Source organism: Vidua macroura, chromosome 3 (genome assembly GCF_024509145.1).
Source record: "Vidua macroura isolate BioBank_ID:100142 chromosome 3, ASM2450914v1, whole genome shotgun sequence".
Taxonomy (NCBI): Eukaryota; Metazoa; Chordata; class Aves; order Passeriformes; family Viduidae; genus Vidua; species Vidua macroura.
Genome location: NC_071573.1, coordinates 80814860 through 80829800, shown reverse-complemented (window position 1 = coordinate 80829800; position 14941 = coordinate 80814860). Strand labels below are relative to the sequence as shown.

The 14941-nt window shown below is 43.6% G+C and overlaps 1 protein-coding gene across 1 annotated transcript in view; it reads right to left on the bottom strand.

Annotated features, from left to right (window-relative positions):
- Positions 1-14309, bottom strand: part of SNAP91 (synaptosome associated protein 91) — a 63323-nt gene extending 49014 nt beyond the window's left edge. The window contains exons 1-2 of the mRNA XM_053973658.1: positions 14260-14309; positions 13477-13636 (exon numbers count right to left, since the gene is read on the bottom strand). Of these exons, the coding sequence (XP_053829633.1) occupies positions 13477-13606 (130 nt within the window). The 5' untranslated portion in view covers positions 13607-13636; positions 14260-14309. The remainder of the gene's footprint in view (positions 1-13476; positions 13637-14259) is intronic.
- Positions 14310-14941: the final 632 nt, after the last annotated feature.

Here is a 14941-nt window from a genome sequence, read left to right as displayed (position 1 = left end):
CTTGCCCTGTCTACACGAACGCACATCTTGATCTGGCTTGTAACAATGACCCCAACAGCAGTGCATGCTGTCTCCTCCCTCCTCCCCAAAAGTCTGCCTCAAGGCTTGCTGTATCTCACCTTGATGCCAGCAAGCCTACCTTTTATCAAAGTCCAGCATCTTTCAGATATTTCCTTGGAACTTCCGTGCCTAGGCCAAATCAACAAACCTAAACACAACCTTCCACTCAGCATGTTCTCTCCAGGTATTTTACACTCCCAACAATGCAGCTGTAGCTCTCGAGGGTGCTACCTCCTCTCTCCAGCCTTATTTCCAATATCTCCTCCTTCCAAAATAAATCCCAGATTCTTGTGGGGACAAATACTTGCTGCAGATCCTGAAGTTTGAGAGGTCACGACAATCAGTCTTTGAACCACACAACAGCATCCCACACCAAGCTTTTATATACAATTTCTTCCTCTCTGCCTACTCACAGGCATATCGTGAGTATGTAAAGTACAAAGTGTTTTGCAGTGTTTTGTTTTGTGTCATGAAGGGTGTGCAGAGAGACAGGGTAAATGACTGAGTACTAGCAAATTTCTCTTGAAGTATCCTCCAATTTCTCAACCTGAAATTTTAATTAGCCTTAGAATCATCTTATTACATCACTACTCCTTTTTAAATACAACAGTGCACCACCTCCTATATTATCAGATACCTCTTTTGAAACAAAGTGAAAAATCTACTGCCCATACACACTGCTGGATTTTATTCTGACATACTTCCATATGGTTTGCACCCCTCCTTAACCAACATATCAAGGCAAGATATTTGGCTTTAAGTCATCTGCAAAAATCACCCTAGCTCTTTAGCAGGGTTACATCAGTTATGCTGCACTTAATTATTTATATGTATGGCTTTTCCTCCTGAGAGGTTCAGGTTCAGGTTCAGCTCTCTTGGAAACAGGAAACAAAAGGCAACCATCACTGGGTCTAAAAGGGTGCAACTACAGCAGCTGTCTCTCTAAGTATTAATAATGGGGGGAAAGTGTGATTACACTGTGTTAAAAAAAAAAAAAAATCTTGCTTTAAGCAATTCCTTCAAGTTTCATGAACTATGAATATTTTTTTACATAAAAGTTCCCAGAACTTAGAGCTCCACTGCCTCTGTGCACTGGGCAGAACAGTGTGCACTGCCTTTAATGTTTACATTGGAGTTCTCTCAAGGAGAGCAATAGAACTGACATACAGGCCAGCTGCAGAAGCTCAGACTCTTGTGAGGACAAATACTTAGAACACAACGCCAACACAAAGGACAAGTACTCCAGCACAAAGAAGTCTTAAGGAGCACTCATTGAGGTTTTAATTATAGTCTTTAAGACTGCAAATTAATTAGTGATTAATATATGTTATAGATATTAATATATTTGTTAATATAAAATATATATTTGTTTTATGAATAAAGTCTGAGACCTTGCTGACACCTGTGATGAAACCAGTCAGAAGAATAAAAGTTTCATTTTTAGTCTGGAATTACATACCTGGAATACCAGAAGATAGGCTACACAAAATATCTAGTACAAACATACTATGGAAAGCACCTTTTCAGCCTCACACATATGAAGCCGGAATTTCAAACAGAGGGGGAAAGGCCTCATGGTCCAAGAATTCTGCCTGCTTTCTTCCCCACTACAGCTACTACAGCTTTTTAAAGCATCTTCACTATAGGAAAAGTATTCATTATCAAGCGTGGAATATTCTCCCTGTCCAAAGTCATAAGAAGCTCAGTCTTGAACCTCATTTGTACAGAATTCACTCACTTTGAATATCAAAGAATCTGTCTCAGGTTATAATACAAATTCAGCAAAGTAAACATGAGAAATCACAGCTTTAATGATCTTTTCCTCTCACCCACAGAACTCACTTACAACCCTCTTTCCACACAAATCCTGTTCCACAACTAGCTCAACAGAAACATGCTCAAATACAAGAATTAAGCATTTCTGCTTAAGTGGATATGAAACACCAAGTAATTCTGGAGCTAAATGTGCCATTTCTCTCTTTTATTGATTTACTGGAAGTAAGACCTGAGTCACAAATCATTATTGCAGTGCCTTTTTTGCATAGTTCTTAATAGTTTAAGATATGAAAAAATCCATTTGCATTTGGTGGACACCAACCAATGGTTATAAGATTAAAATATAACAGCAGTTGTCTTGAAGAAATGCTATTTCCCCATCCTATTGTAACATGGCTTCTTAAATACCAAACTCTAGGGGAAGAAGAGACATGGAAAAAACCCTGCTAACATTATAAATAGGTTTTCATCAATAACTTTGCATGAAAAGGAACTTTTTTCCTGCATGGCAAATCTCAGACCTCATTCTACAAGACATTTCCTTCAGCACTTCCAACCTGAAAGCCTTAACCAAAATACACATTAATTTAGAGACAAAACTGGAACCACCAGCCAATCTTCTGTCGAGCCTTCAAAGCATTTATTCCATTTCCTCTAAGGGAATTGTTCTCTCCATCCATGCAAGCATTAAAGTGACAGTTCTCTTGCATCTTGGCTCTTGCTGCAAACAACAAAGAAATTTTAAAGGCATTATAGAATTGCAACATTATTGCTTAAAAGGATAACAGTCAACAAAATCGACTTAAATTACTATTGTCAATTGCCTATTGACATTAGGCACATTCACAGCCTGATACCAGGATTCCAGCCGTGGCCTGTGATTATCCTTTCAATGAAAGTGACCAACCCCTAACATTACCTGTTGGTTGTATCAATTCATAACTCCTATCACTTGGGAGCTCACTGGAATATCAGTAACAGGATCAACTGCAGCTTTTAGGCAGAGAGTACAGCTACACTAGAAACACAAGGATTTCACATTTGCCACAATAGCACTGGGCCATTTACTGTAATCTCTGCACTACAGCAATTTCTAATCCTTATCAGCCTTTACATGCTGGGCTGATCTTACACTCCAAACACATGTGGCAGAAAGTGGTAATCAGCTGAGGCATGGCACCTGGGCTCTTTCAGTTGCCGTGCTGCAGTCTGAGAAGAATTCTATCCCCAAATTATCGCCTTTCCTCAGAAAACCATCTGTTTTTAATAAACTATCACTACACTATCAACTCTGCCCAGAACAGCAATTTGTAACCCACTAAAAAGCTGAACGAGACTGAAAATATATTGCAAGAAGCCTGATGTTCCAGCTCCAATACTTAGCTGTTACATCTTGGGAATACATTAATAAAACAAAAAAAAAAAAAATTGAGTGGGGATGAGACAACGTGCAAACAACTCCTGTGACACGGTAATTAGCTACAGCCTTTGTGCTGGAAAGAGATCAGTTGACTAGGCAGCCTCAGAAGCTGACACATCTGACTCAATATCCAGACCATGGTCCATGCTTTTACTACTCCCTCAGCAAGATTATTCTGAGTCCAGTTTTTTCATCAGTGGACGCCCCATAACAACACAACCCAACATTTTTTAACTAGAAATGAAATGCCCACAACCATGCAGGCAGCCCTTTTGAAAACATTTACATAGTTGCAGGAAAAAGAAACCAAGTGTAATGCAAAGCTCTGCACAAGTCAGTGCAACTGTATGACCTCCTGGAAGCACACTGAAGCAGCTCCAACCAAGCAGCAAGTACTTTGTAACATGGTTGCTACCATTTCAATCCATTATCTTGTATCTATGTACCTACCATAAAGCAGAAGAATTCATAAAACCAGGTGGCTGCCTTGTAGGTGAATGCTGTGCCTTAAAACAGTCTTTTTAACAAATATGTGATATCATTCACAGTTAGACACAGCTTTACCCTCTCCTTGCTAAGAAAAACAAAAAAATCAAGGTAAAATATGAAACTGCACAATTCCTTTATGTCCATTCCCTTGTACTATATCAGTTAAACAATAATCCTTCCATTCTGCTACACAGGTGAGTTTAAATCTCAAAAATCTTGAAAACAGTGAAGTCTACTTCCAAGACTTGACTCTTCAACATGAGCTTGTAGCCTTTCAATTACTACTGATTTCTTGATGTTGCAAAAAACTCCAAAATGTTAAATTCAATGGAACATCCACCTGAGAGATAGAAGATGCAGTAAGGACTACTAACATTAAAAAAAAACCTGACAGTACTAATTTGCTATTAACAGTTTAAAGTCACCAATGCCTCTGGATGATGCATTTGCCACTGGCAGTAGAAGCCTTCTATTAAGCTACTGATGAGCGAGGAACTTGGAATCCATCACACAGCCTCACATCCAGGCAGCAAAGCTTTGTGCAGAGTCAGATCTCCAGACTGGAACACCCAGAAGTGTCAATTTAACTCTTAAGCATGATATGGAGCATGATATTGGAAAGGTAGTTTCTCATAATACTGTCTAAGCAATTTCTAGCTTTCTGATGAGTAAGAAGCAGCTCTTTAAACTCACCTGTTACAAACGTAGCAAACCTTGCCTGTTAACACTCTTGCCATTCACCACCAACAAAGCAATCTGAAGTTTAAATCAACTTCTCAAAACCAGAAAAACTCTAATGTAGAGTCTTTCATAGTCATTTTATAGAACGAAAGATCAGATCAAAAAGTTGCAGGTAAGGTTCACATATGAAAATACCATTGTTTCACTTGCCAGCAACAAAACATCACTCCTAATAAAATGTACATATTTTCAAAACACTGACACACTAAATATGGTGAGTTGCTTCTGGCTTGCTGTCCTTTAGCAGAATGTACATTCTCCTATAAATACATTTAAATGAAGCTATAAAACTTAGGTTGGGAGCTACAAATACAATAAACATACTCTGGATTCCAGAGCCATGCAACAGGATCCAAACCCAAGTCTCCATTTGAAAAGGCTGGATTTGAAAACTCCAGGGCTGCTAAAGGACTGATGCAATGATAAGTTAAAGTTTTTATCTATATTTGACCTTTATATATATAATGAGAAACAGCAGCCTTCAGAGGGAGGAAACAGGCCAGCTGGTTTGCCCCTTTCATACAAGCCCTACCCTCCCTGAAGCGAGAAGTGAAAGGATGAGTCCTGTGAAAAGCAGCCTGCACTCCCACTGAAGTGCATCTAGGTCAGCTCTTCAATTCTGTTAAAGACGTGCCCCTCCCAGCCCCGTCCTGCACTGTGGCAGGATCACCCACCACCGCCCTACTCTGAGGACCTTCCCCTACACTTGTAAACTTGCATACATTTCAACAATGTGGGCGACAAGTCAGCATGTTTTATTCATGCTTCAAGCAGTCATGTCTTTCTCTCACTTCTGTGGAGGACCATTTTAGAACATTCTGTAAAGTATCAGAGTGATTTAAGATATATAACAAAATGATGCCAGAGGCACCAGGAGCCTGCCAGGCTCTGCAGGCTAACCCCTGACCATCTGCTATGGAAGCGCCCGCTGCCATCATGTCACCTGCTCTCGTGCAAAGCCAAAAGTCACTTTGAAGTGATGCACTGTACTGTCAGCAGTCAAGCCACAGCCTTGTATCACTTCTTAGGACAGAAAAGTTTAAGACACTTTCTTGAAAAGACGTGTCCTTTGGTCCTTTAAGTGCAATGGTAGAACAATCTTAGCTCAACTGGACACCAAACTCTCCAATCTACTTTTATCAGTGTTTTGCATCTCAGCCATAGCCTAGTCTCCTAAACACTTAAGAACAATGAGCAAAGAATGCTATTTTCTTTTTTATTCCTTTTTTGAGTCAGTACAGCAATCTTGTCAAAGCATATGGCTCAACTGTTTTGTCAGAACTCTGTAGCCCAATTGCAACACAGGAGTTCCTGCCTATTGGCTTTTTACCTGTGGTAATTTTGCACATTGGCCTACGACCAAAAGGAGTTGATTGCCACAAGTCAGACCCAAGCTGCAGACACGTCCTGTCAGCAACCTGCAGTTCTCAGTACATGTGAGAGGCAGGCTTTGGTGGTCTTCAAGCATGATCATGTCTATCTACTCACAAAATCCCCTCTACACATTTGGGTTTTATCAATAGCTAGAAAAAAACAGACTCTAGAAAAGGCAACTGGCTGACATGCTGCCTCTGCTCAGATGGCCAGAGTAAAAATTACATAAAGACACAACATTAGCATAACATCAGGGCCTTTTAGCATCCAATCCCTGTCATTAAACTAAGTCAAGATACAGATATAATCTACAACAAAGCATGAGATCACATTATCCCAGGCAGAAAAGAGAAACAGAAAGGTATTTAGGCTTGGCTGGTCCAGAAGTCAGCGGTAATATTGAGCACTGTCATTTCCCATGCCTACAACCAAGCCTTGATGCCCAGTGAATGTCCCATTTGCCAGAAAATACTGTTCTAGTACTCTACCTACATTAATTTCAAGGCTGATGTCCAACAGCACTTGTGATACTAGTGCAGATGGATAGTATACTATATTCCCTCTCTTAGTGAATTACAACTCTCAACTGCTTTAGTAAATGAGCTTCACAACCTAAAGAGAAGACTTTATGAGCACAAGCAAAACATGTTTTGTATTGATTTTGAGTATTTTGAGCCAGTTCTGAAGTAAACATGATCAAAATAGCAAGATTAAAAGCATTAAAAACTGTTTTAAGGGTCCAGCATATGGTTTGCAAGATTCCAGAAAAAGCAGACCTTACCATACTCTGCAAAGTGACAAGCTAGCCTCTGCCAAGTATTCCAATTGTCTTCCAGCAATTGCCAACATCTGGTTTATTCAGCTTAATTTAAGCCACCACCTCTCATCCAAGCAAAATTTTGGACAGAAGGAAAATCAAGCAGCTGTGCTGAATCTGCTGGGGCAGGATACTCTAATATCAGTTCACCAGTGAGGCTTCACACTGCAATCTTGCTGATACTGCTGACTCAGAGAAACAGAAGTACTGCTGCAAAGCCTGCGCTACGGATCACTGCCTGCAAGGCTACTGGGCAGACTTCTTCTATCTTCTCATTTAGTCTGAGATCAGGGTTCAGTCCTGTGCCAGTGACCCATCCTTTTCTTTGTATCTCCTGCAATGAGATCTAGACCCAGATTTCCTGGCTTGCTTTAGTCCTTGCTTTTTTGTTTTCATGGTATTTGAAACCCCTCTCTCCAAATCAGCCAGAACAATATTCCTAATCTGCATGTCATGTGTTGAAGCCTGGAGATGCAATGTTTATCACTCATTGGTAAGGCTCCTGTATTTACCCAAGGCACACAACAGAACTTGTGCTTTTTCACCCTTACCAGCATCCCAAACTGTGCTCCAAAAAGGAACAGGGCAGGGTAACTTAAGGATACTGCTTGGACTCACCTTTAGGCTATGGTAAGACTAAGGTAGGGGATCTAATGTCATCACTCCACTCCCAATTTTTCCCCATCCTCAGAAATACTGGAGCCAGCTCCTTCAGCAATACTGTATGTCCACAGCTGACTGAGGAAGGTCTATCCCTTTGTTTTCTTCAGTGGCAGGGAGTGAATTCGATGTACATGGCAAGGATTTGGTAGCACTGGGAAAAGATGCAGCTGTGACTTTTGAGAACAGGGGTCCCTTCCAGAGGCTGAGAGCATATCTGCTCCAGCACCATGGAGTGCATCCTGTACCTCCTGCTACACCTTTAACCTGGTGTTCTCTCTGCCATTTCATTTTCTCACTTCTTCTGTCTGTCCAGTATTTTCTGCTTTTTCTTATGTTTGTTTGCCTTGAGGTGCCAGAAGCTTGGTGGATGGGCTGAGCTGTGTGTTGCATGGAGGTGGTTGTGTCTGGCACAGAGCATAACCTGGTCCCTTCTCATAGAGGCCAGCCATGCAGCCAACAGCTTGCCATGGACACCCAGCACTGGGGGAAGGTAAGCAGGGCAGGAAGAGCAAAGTAGTCTCAAGAATCTTGAGCAGCAGCAGAAAAATGCTAAAAGCAGTGTGCCTCTACTACACTACCATTTCTTTAAAAGTCAGAGCTATGAGAGCAGGAAATTCTCTTTGGCTACCAATTTCTCAGTCCAGCAAGAAGCAGAGAAAATGAGTAGCCTTCAAAATGCTTTACGCCCTTCAAAGTTATGCTGTCATCTACTTTTAAGCACTTCAGAGGATCCTTCACATGGCAGAGACACAGAAGCATGGACTGACCACGCCTACAGAGCATTTTCTTGGAGATTCTTCACAAAATTCCCCACTAGTGTGACAGGCCCATGTAAAGCATGCACAGAAGATAAAGGGTTTAAGAGTGAGGCTGGGAAATCAGACATAGATGAAATCAAAACACAGAAAATCAATCAAACCTGCAGATTTTTGTTGTTGTCATTTAGAAAATGTTCAATTGCTGCCAAGATCTAAGGGAACAACATTATGAGACTATTATGAAACATACTCAACTACTAAATAGGAGTGATTAAAACCATTCTCTGGTCACTGCCATCCTGACCATCTCATAAAAAGCTACTCCATTATCAAGGTCTACAATGCAAGTCAGTACAACAGAAAGACCTGACCTGTCCCAGAATTTATCATCCATGACCTTGACAAAGCACGTGTAACAGAAGGATCTTACTTACTCTTGAAAAAGACTAAGAATACCTGCCCTCAGAACTAGTCAATCTTTATCAAGTTACACTGCTTACATGAAAAAAAGTTTAATATTACAGTGCCTACTCATTTTCCTGTTCCCTCATCTTCCCTCTTCCTTTCCTTAGGCATTGCACCATGAGACAACTTACACACACAACAGTTGAAATGCAGAGGATCAAGTGATCCTGCCCATATTTCAACATTTGGATTTTAACATGAATTCAAACTTATACTCTGATTCAAACATATTTTGAAGAATTGACCAAGTCTTAGCTTGATTAGAAGGGCAGCCTTCTCTTGGTATTACACATACCTTAAGAACAGTATGGGGCTGGGGGGAATTGAAAGTTAATGCCACTTAAATACTCAAGAACAACTAATCTGAAAAGCATTTCTATTACCTCCCCTTACCCATGACAGACATTTATTTCTACTCCTATTCAAAGATCTGCATGCCTACAAACTGTGTCCTCAATACCCTTTTGGGAAAGGACATGTTAGAAGCCCACAGAAACAGCCATTCAACACAAAAACTGATGATGGGTCCTTACACAAAATAAATGTGCTAATCTAATAAAGAATTAAAGAAAACAACGGCTTGCTTGGATATTTTTCTTTTCAGGTGTGAGAGCAATTCATTGGAGCAACAGAGGAGCTCACACTACAAAATCCACACCAGCTATGACAACAAAAACTGAGACACAGTATTCCAGCTGATCTTCAGCAGTAACTTTTAAACAAAGTCAGTTCTCTGACTCACAGAAACCGTGACAAATTACTGCAATACAAGAAACAGTGAGACATAAAAGCAGTTTCATTAGTAAAGTGTGAAGGATTAAGCCCACTGTGTACAGGGACTCTGTTCTTGGCAATTTTCTTGAAGATACACCCACAGCTGTAGAGACCAAGCGTCACCTGGACTGCAGAGCAATGCAGTACATCTGCACTACTCCCACTAGGAGAGGGCCACAAGTGCCAACAGTCTTGGAACATTCCCCAGATCACTTCAACAGCAAACAACTTCTGAAATATGCACATCCTAGTTAACCTTGTCCTTTAACCCACTGAGTCAACAGACACTGAAGTCTAGGGACTCAAGGTAGTCCACTGACCCCCAGCTTTTCCCAAAAATCAGAGACAGACATATTCCCAGGAGTAAGACAGAGGTTTCTAAGACTAACCTGTGGGACCCAGCAACATCATCTTTACTAAGCCTAGGCAAAAAAAGTTTAACACATTGCTTTTGGTCAACAGACACTTCTATTTCAACACTAAAGACCAAAGTGATTCAAACTTGTTAGGTCAACACCAGGGACTGCAGAAGAAAGGTAAAAGATGGCAAGAAAGAAGTGTCTGTATGAGCAAAATACTGACACCAGCCCTGCTGGTGATCACCATGAATTAAACTATAAATTTCTTTTCAGAGTCTCTGCTTGCCAGGTCCATGCAAATATGCAAAATTAGACTTGGGATGAAAATAAGTTACAGCAGATACACAGGTCATCTCCACAGCAACAGAAAATCAAATCCTGATATTCCTCTGCTTTGTTTTGACTTTTCACAAACATGTCCCAGCTCTTGATCAGGCTTCTGAGAAGAAGGTCCTCTACCTTATGAAAATTATTTTGAAGAAGTAAGGAGACACATGTGGTCTTTTCAGAATACACACTGCAGAACTTCCTCCTGCTGCAAAGCAATTCACTCAGCAAAATAAGTCAAGGAAAATCCCAGCCATTTCTATCATTTTCACAAACAGGAACTTGTTACAACCACCTGCAGATGCAACAACCTCACTAGTTTCCAATTCACTTCCCTAAATGAAAGCTTGAAGGTCTCTTTCTGAGTGAGATCCTATAAAAAGAGCTGAGTTGAGATCTGCCTACTTTTCCCTCATCTATCATGTGTTTTCATATTTGAAAGTCATGTTATTTCCCTTCTCCAAAAGCATCTCCCTGTTGATACCATCAGAGTCATTCCCATTTGAGGCTGGAAGCAGCCTTTTACTTGGCCCACACAATTAAACCCTCGGTGAAGCCTTAACAAATCTTTCAAAACAACTCTAAGAATCAAACTCCTATGCTGTCCACAAGTATTGCCTTCTCACTCGAATTATCAGCTTATATATCCTAAATGTAGCCCATATGCCTCATTCACCCACTGCAATGGCCCTTCCCTGCATCAAAATAAAGTTGCTAACTCCCCACTTCTTCACAGGAATAATAATTTAGCTAACAAACATTGGTTAGCTGAGGGTAGGAATCCATATAATTGTGGTGATTTTTAGACAACTCCTGGATGACAACAGTTTTGTAAGTCGAAAATGGTCAGAGCTCAACTGTCCCAAACCGTCAGAGCATCCCAGATTTACATTCTTTTTCCCACGACAGGGACTGAGAAGCTCATTTAATGCCATCTGGTACTACTTCCAGCAGTTGTTGAACATTCACTAATAAGAGATCTGGAGTTCAAGAAAATGGTAAATCCTGTTAACAAGCATAAGATGGTAACTGAATGATACTTTAGTACTCCTTCACATGACCAGCCTGTTTGAGAGCCCATGCCAAAAGACAGAGAGTCTTTATTAGAGTCTGGATTTGAAAGCTATTAGAGTCTGGATTTGAAAGCTATAGCAAGTATAGAAAATGACACAAAAGTAAACACTTAGCAGCTCAGCTTTTCTACCTGAAGACATTAATTCTGTTCTTTTCTCCCTTACTTATACACCACCTTTTACCTTGTCACCTATGATCTCCCTATACCCCTCTGGAATTATTATCTTCTACAGAAAACATATGAGAACAGGCATCATTGTATCCTATCCTTACAGGACTACTTAACACATGTTAAATAGTTGATCTCTCAATTTAATTTACAAAGCCCAGTTGCTAAGTAGGGCAGTAGAAGAGAGGTTGTGTGACTTGACACCTGGCCACTAAGACACTAAATAAAATTATAGAGTTCCCTAAGGACACAGAACCCCAACGTCAATACCAGAATTACAGCTCTTCATAAGGTGTCACTCCAACCATCACTCTCTGGAGCCTGAATTTTTAATCATCTAAATCCTTCATTACCTTGACATAAAACTTATTCTATGGCACTGGAAAGTTTTACCTTTCATTCGTCACATCTTCAAATGCTACTTTTCCAACTTGAAATGCACCCAGCCAATGAAACTCTGAACTGTTATTTACAGCTTGTAAAATCGAAAAAGAAAAAAAGCAGGCATATATCTTCCCAGGAAATTATAACTTCTTTTCCTCTTTTATGTGTGACATGCAGGTAGATAAGAAATTCTGTGGAATTCTACTGGCTTCTGTCTCCAGAACACCCACTTTCTTGAATAGTACTATCAGCACCAATATCCAAATACAAATCCTTTACAGTCCTTACTATAACACTGGTAGAGTACTTCCACCTCACTTTAATCCTGCCTATTCCAGACAGTACTTTTATTTATAAATGTATATACACACAGAAACACAGAGACACAGGATGCTTTCAAATACATAAGCTATGTTTTTTTTAAGCTAAAACTTCTAGTAACAGATATGGTCTGTGTAGGACAATCCAGACACAGCCTAGAAAGTGTTTAAAAAGATTAAAAACTGTTGATGGCTACCAAAAAACAAGATAGAAGAGACATCAATAACTAAAATTATTTTTTAAGTATACAAGAAAACATGACAGAATACATGATATCAAGACCAATCATCTACTTAAATAACAGTTTAGACTCCAGTGAGTCTTCAATCAATGCTGCTTACATCAGCATTTCTTGGACTCATATGCAAGAGTATCTAGATATACTGAAAGACCAGCCTACTGTTTGTCACTTGGAGGGTAAGCTACAAAGTCATTAGAAGTGAAATCTGGAATTATTTTCCAGAAGTAATGCTACCTCCTTTTAGCAAATACTGCATCATCAGAACTGTACTTACAAACACCTGCACCAGCATTACTTAGTAATGGCCAGCAGCCAAGAGACTGCTTGGTATAAAACCTGCTGATCTTTACTTTTATGTACTTCTTACCATGTCCAAAAAAACCATGGGAAATCCACTTAGTTTTACATATTAACACCTGCTGCTGATCTGCCAAGTTCAATGCTGGACAGAGATACTACTGGTAAACAAGGCCAATTAACATCACACCACCAAATTCTTTCACCATTCTGCTGCTTGGTGTCTCCAAGCAGGGGCTGACAGTCGAAATGAAATTGTCAGGATGAAACACGACTAGCTCATTGTTTTCCAATAAAGGTTTTGCCTCAACCTTGTTTCATGCCTTAACTAGCCAATGTCAGTCCAGAATACATCTAAAATCTGAGATAAAGCCAACAGCCATCTTCAATAAAACATTGACACAAACTACTGGACAGCTCACAAAGTTGCTGTCCGATATTTGGGACCTCAGCAAACAGCCTGTAAACTCTCCAAAGGTTGTCCCAAGCTACAGCATGGCGTTATCCCAGCGCTTTGCCATTTAAGCACGCCATCATCCAAACCTCTTCAGAAGTGGAGATGGCCCCACTCTTGCTGGTGCTTGGCCAGCTCTGGGAAGATCATTTGTGTATATCTCACCCTAGCTTAATCCTGACCAAAGTCAGCAGTGACAAGCTTGTGTCCATTTTGCCCTGTGCCCCTTCTTCCCAAGCCCCTGCTCCATAAGGCGCTCTTTCCACTGTCTTCCCGGATAAAAGGCAAGAGGTCATGAGGGAAAAAATGGCCGAAAGAGCAGTATTATGCAATAAGAGAAGAAATGCAATAATAACTCATCCTCTCCTGGAGATTTCCCATCACCCTCATGCTTTGCAAGCTGGATTAGAGCAAGCGTGACAGCCAGCCGGCTTTCAAAGGCCCACTGAAGTGCCCTGCGGGCAGGCTCCTCAGCCCCGGGCCTTCGCTGGGGAAACAAAAAGGGATGCTCACAGTCCAGGTGCTTTTTCTTGGGCCCCATCACTTCATGCGTGGTGGCTTTGCAGACGGCTCTGGCCACGGCCGATCCCGTAACGCTGTACTGAGCAGCTGCGATGCGATCTGTCAGCGTCTGACCCGACATCTTCGAACGGCGTGCGGGCTGCTGCCTGCTCTGCAGGGGCGAAAGACACGGGAGGGGAGGGCGAGATGCCGGGTCTGTGGCCGGGGGGAGGCACGGCAGGGACGCGCACAGGCAGGGGCGCACGCACACGGGCACTGACACAGCCCCGCCACACGCACAATGGTCCCTGGGGCAGCCCGGCCCCTCCCGAGGCGCAGCCCCCCCGCCCCGTTGTGTAAGCCTCTGCCTCGCTAGAAGCCGCCCGGGGCAGGAAGAAGGGTATTTTAGGCGTTGCGAGGAACAGATGAAGGGGAAATAATGACGGCAGCTGAAGGAGGCTGCACACAAATACGGTGCGAGCCCGCGGGATGGGGGGGGAAGGCAGCCCTCCCGCACCTGCCTTGGCAGCGCCCGACCCGCGGAGGAGCCTCCGCCGCGCCCCGGCCCCGCTGCAGCGCCCGCGCCGCCGCCTCCCCGGCGGGAGATTATGGCACCGTTGCGCCATGTTCTGCCCTCCCGGTGCCTCCCCCACCGCCACCCCCGGCCCCGATAGGGACCCCCCTCCCCCGCGCCGGGAAGCGGGGCGCCGCTGGATGCGGCGGCGGCGGTGCCCAGCGCCATGCAGCATCCCGGCGCGGGGGGACAGCGGGATGGACCGAGCGCCAGCGGCCGACCTGTCAGCGCGTCCTTCCCTCCCGTCCTCCTGCCGCCGCTCCGGGGAGGGCACCGCCGGCCCCCGCCGCGACCGCTGCCCGGCCCGGCCCGCTGGCGAGGCGCCCCGCGGCGCAGCAGCCCCCCCCGTCCCCCCGGCCCCGGTAGCCCCGCCAGGTGCCGGGCGGGCTGCCCCCTCCCGCCGCCGCCGCCGCCGCCGCCGGGGATGCGCTGGGCGTCCACGCCCGGGAGCCGACGCTGCTATTTCCAGCCGGCGGCTTAATCCTCCCGCAGCCTAATCCCCGCGCTACTGCCGCAGCAGCGCCGCCCCCTACCCCGGTGCAGAGGGCGGGACGGAGCGGAGCCGAGCGGCGCTGCCGCTGCCGCCGCAGATCGGTGGCCCAGCGCAGTCAGGTGACCCCGTTCCCCCACCCGCATCCCGCTTCCCGGAGGTGGCGGCGGGCACGGCCGGAGCTGCTCCCACGCGGGGGCTGTCCCGGTGGGGATCCGCGACTCGGGGGAGCCGAAGCCACTGATGCGTCCCCGGTCTGCATCATGGTCCTGTCGTGAACGCTTAAAATAGCGCCTTGAGGGATCCCAAAACCTCACATAGACTAGATTTCTCCAGAGTGTTGTTATGGTGTTATTGTTATCAAAAACATCTGAAATATGTCCCCAGAAGGGTTTTCTCTCTGTTATCTAAGG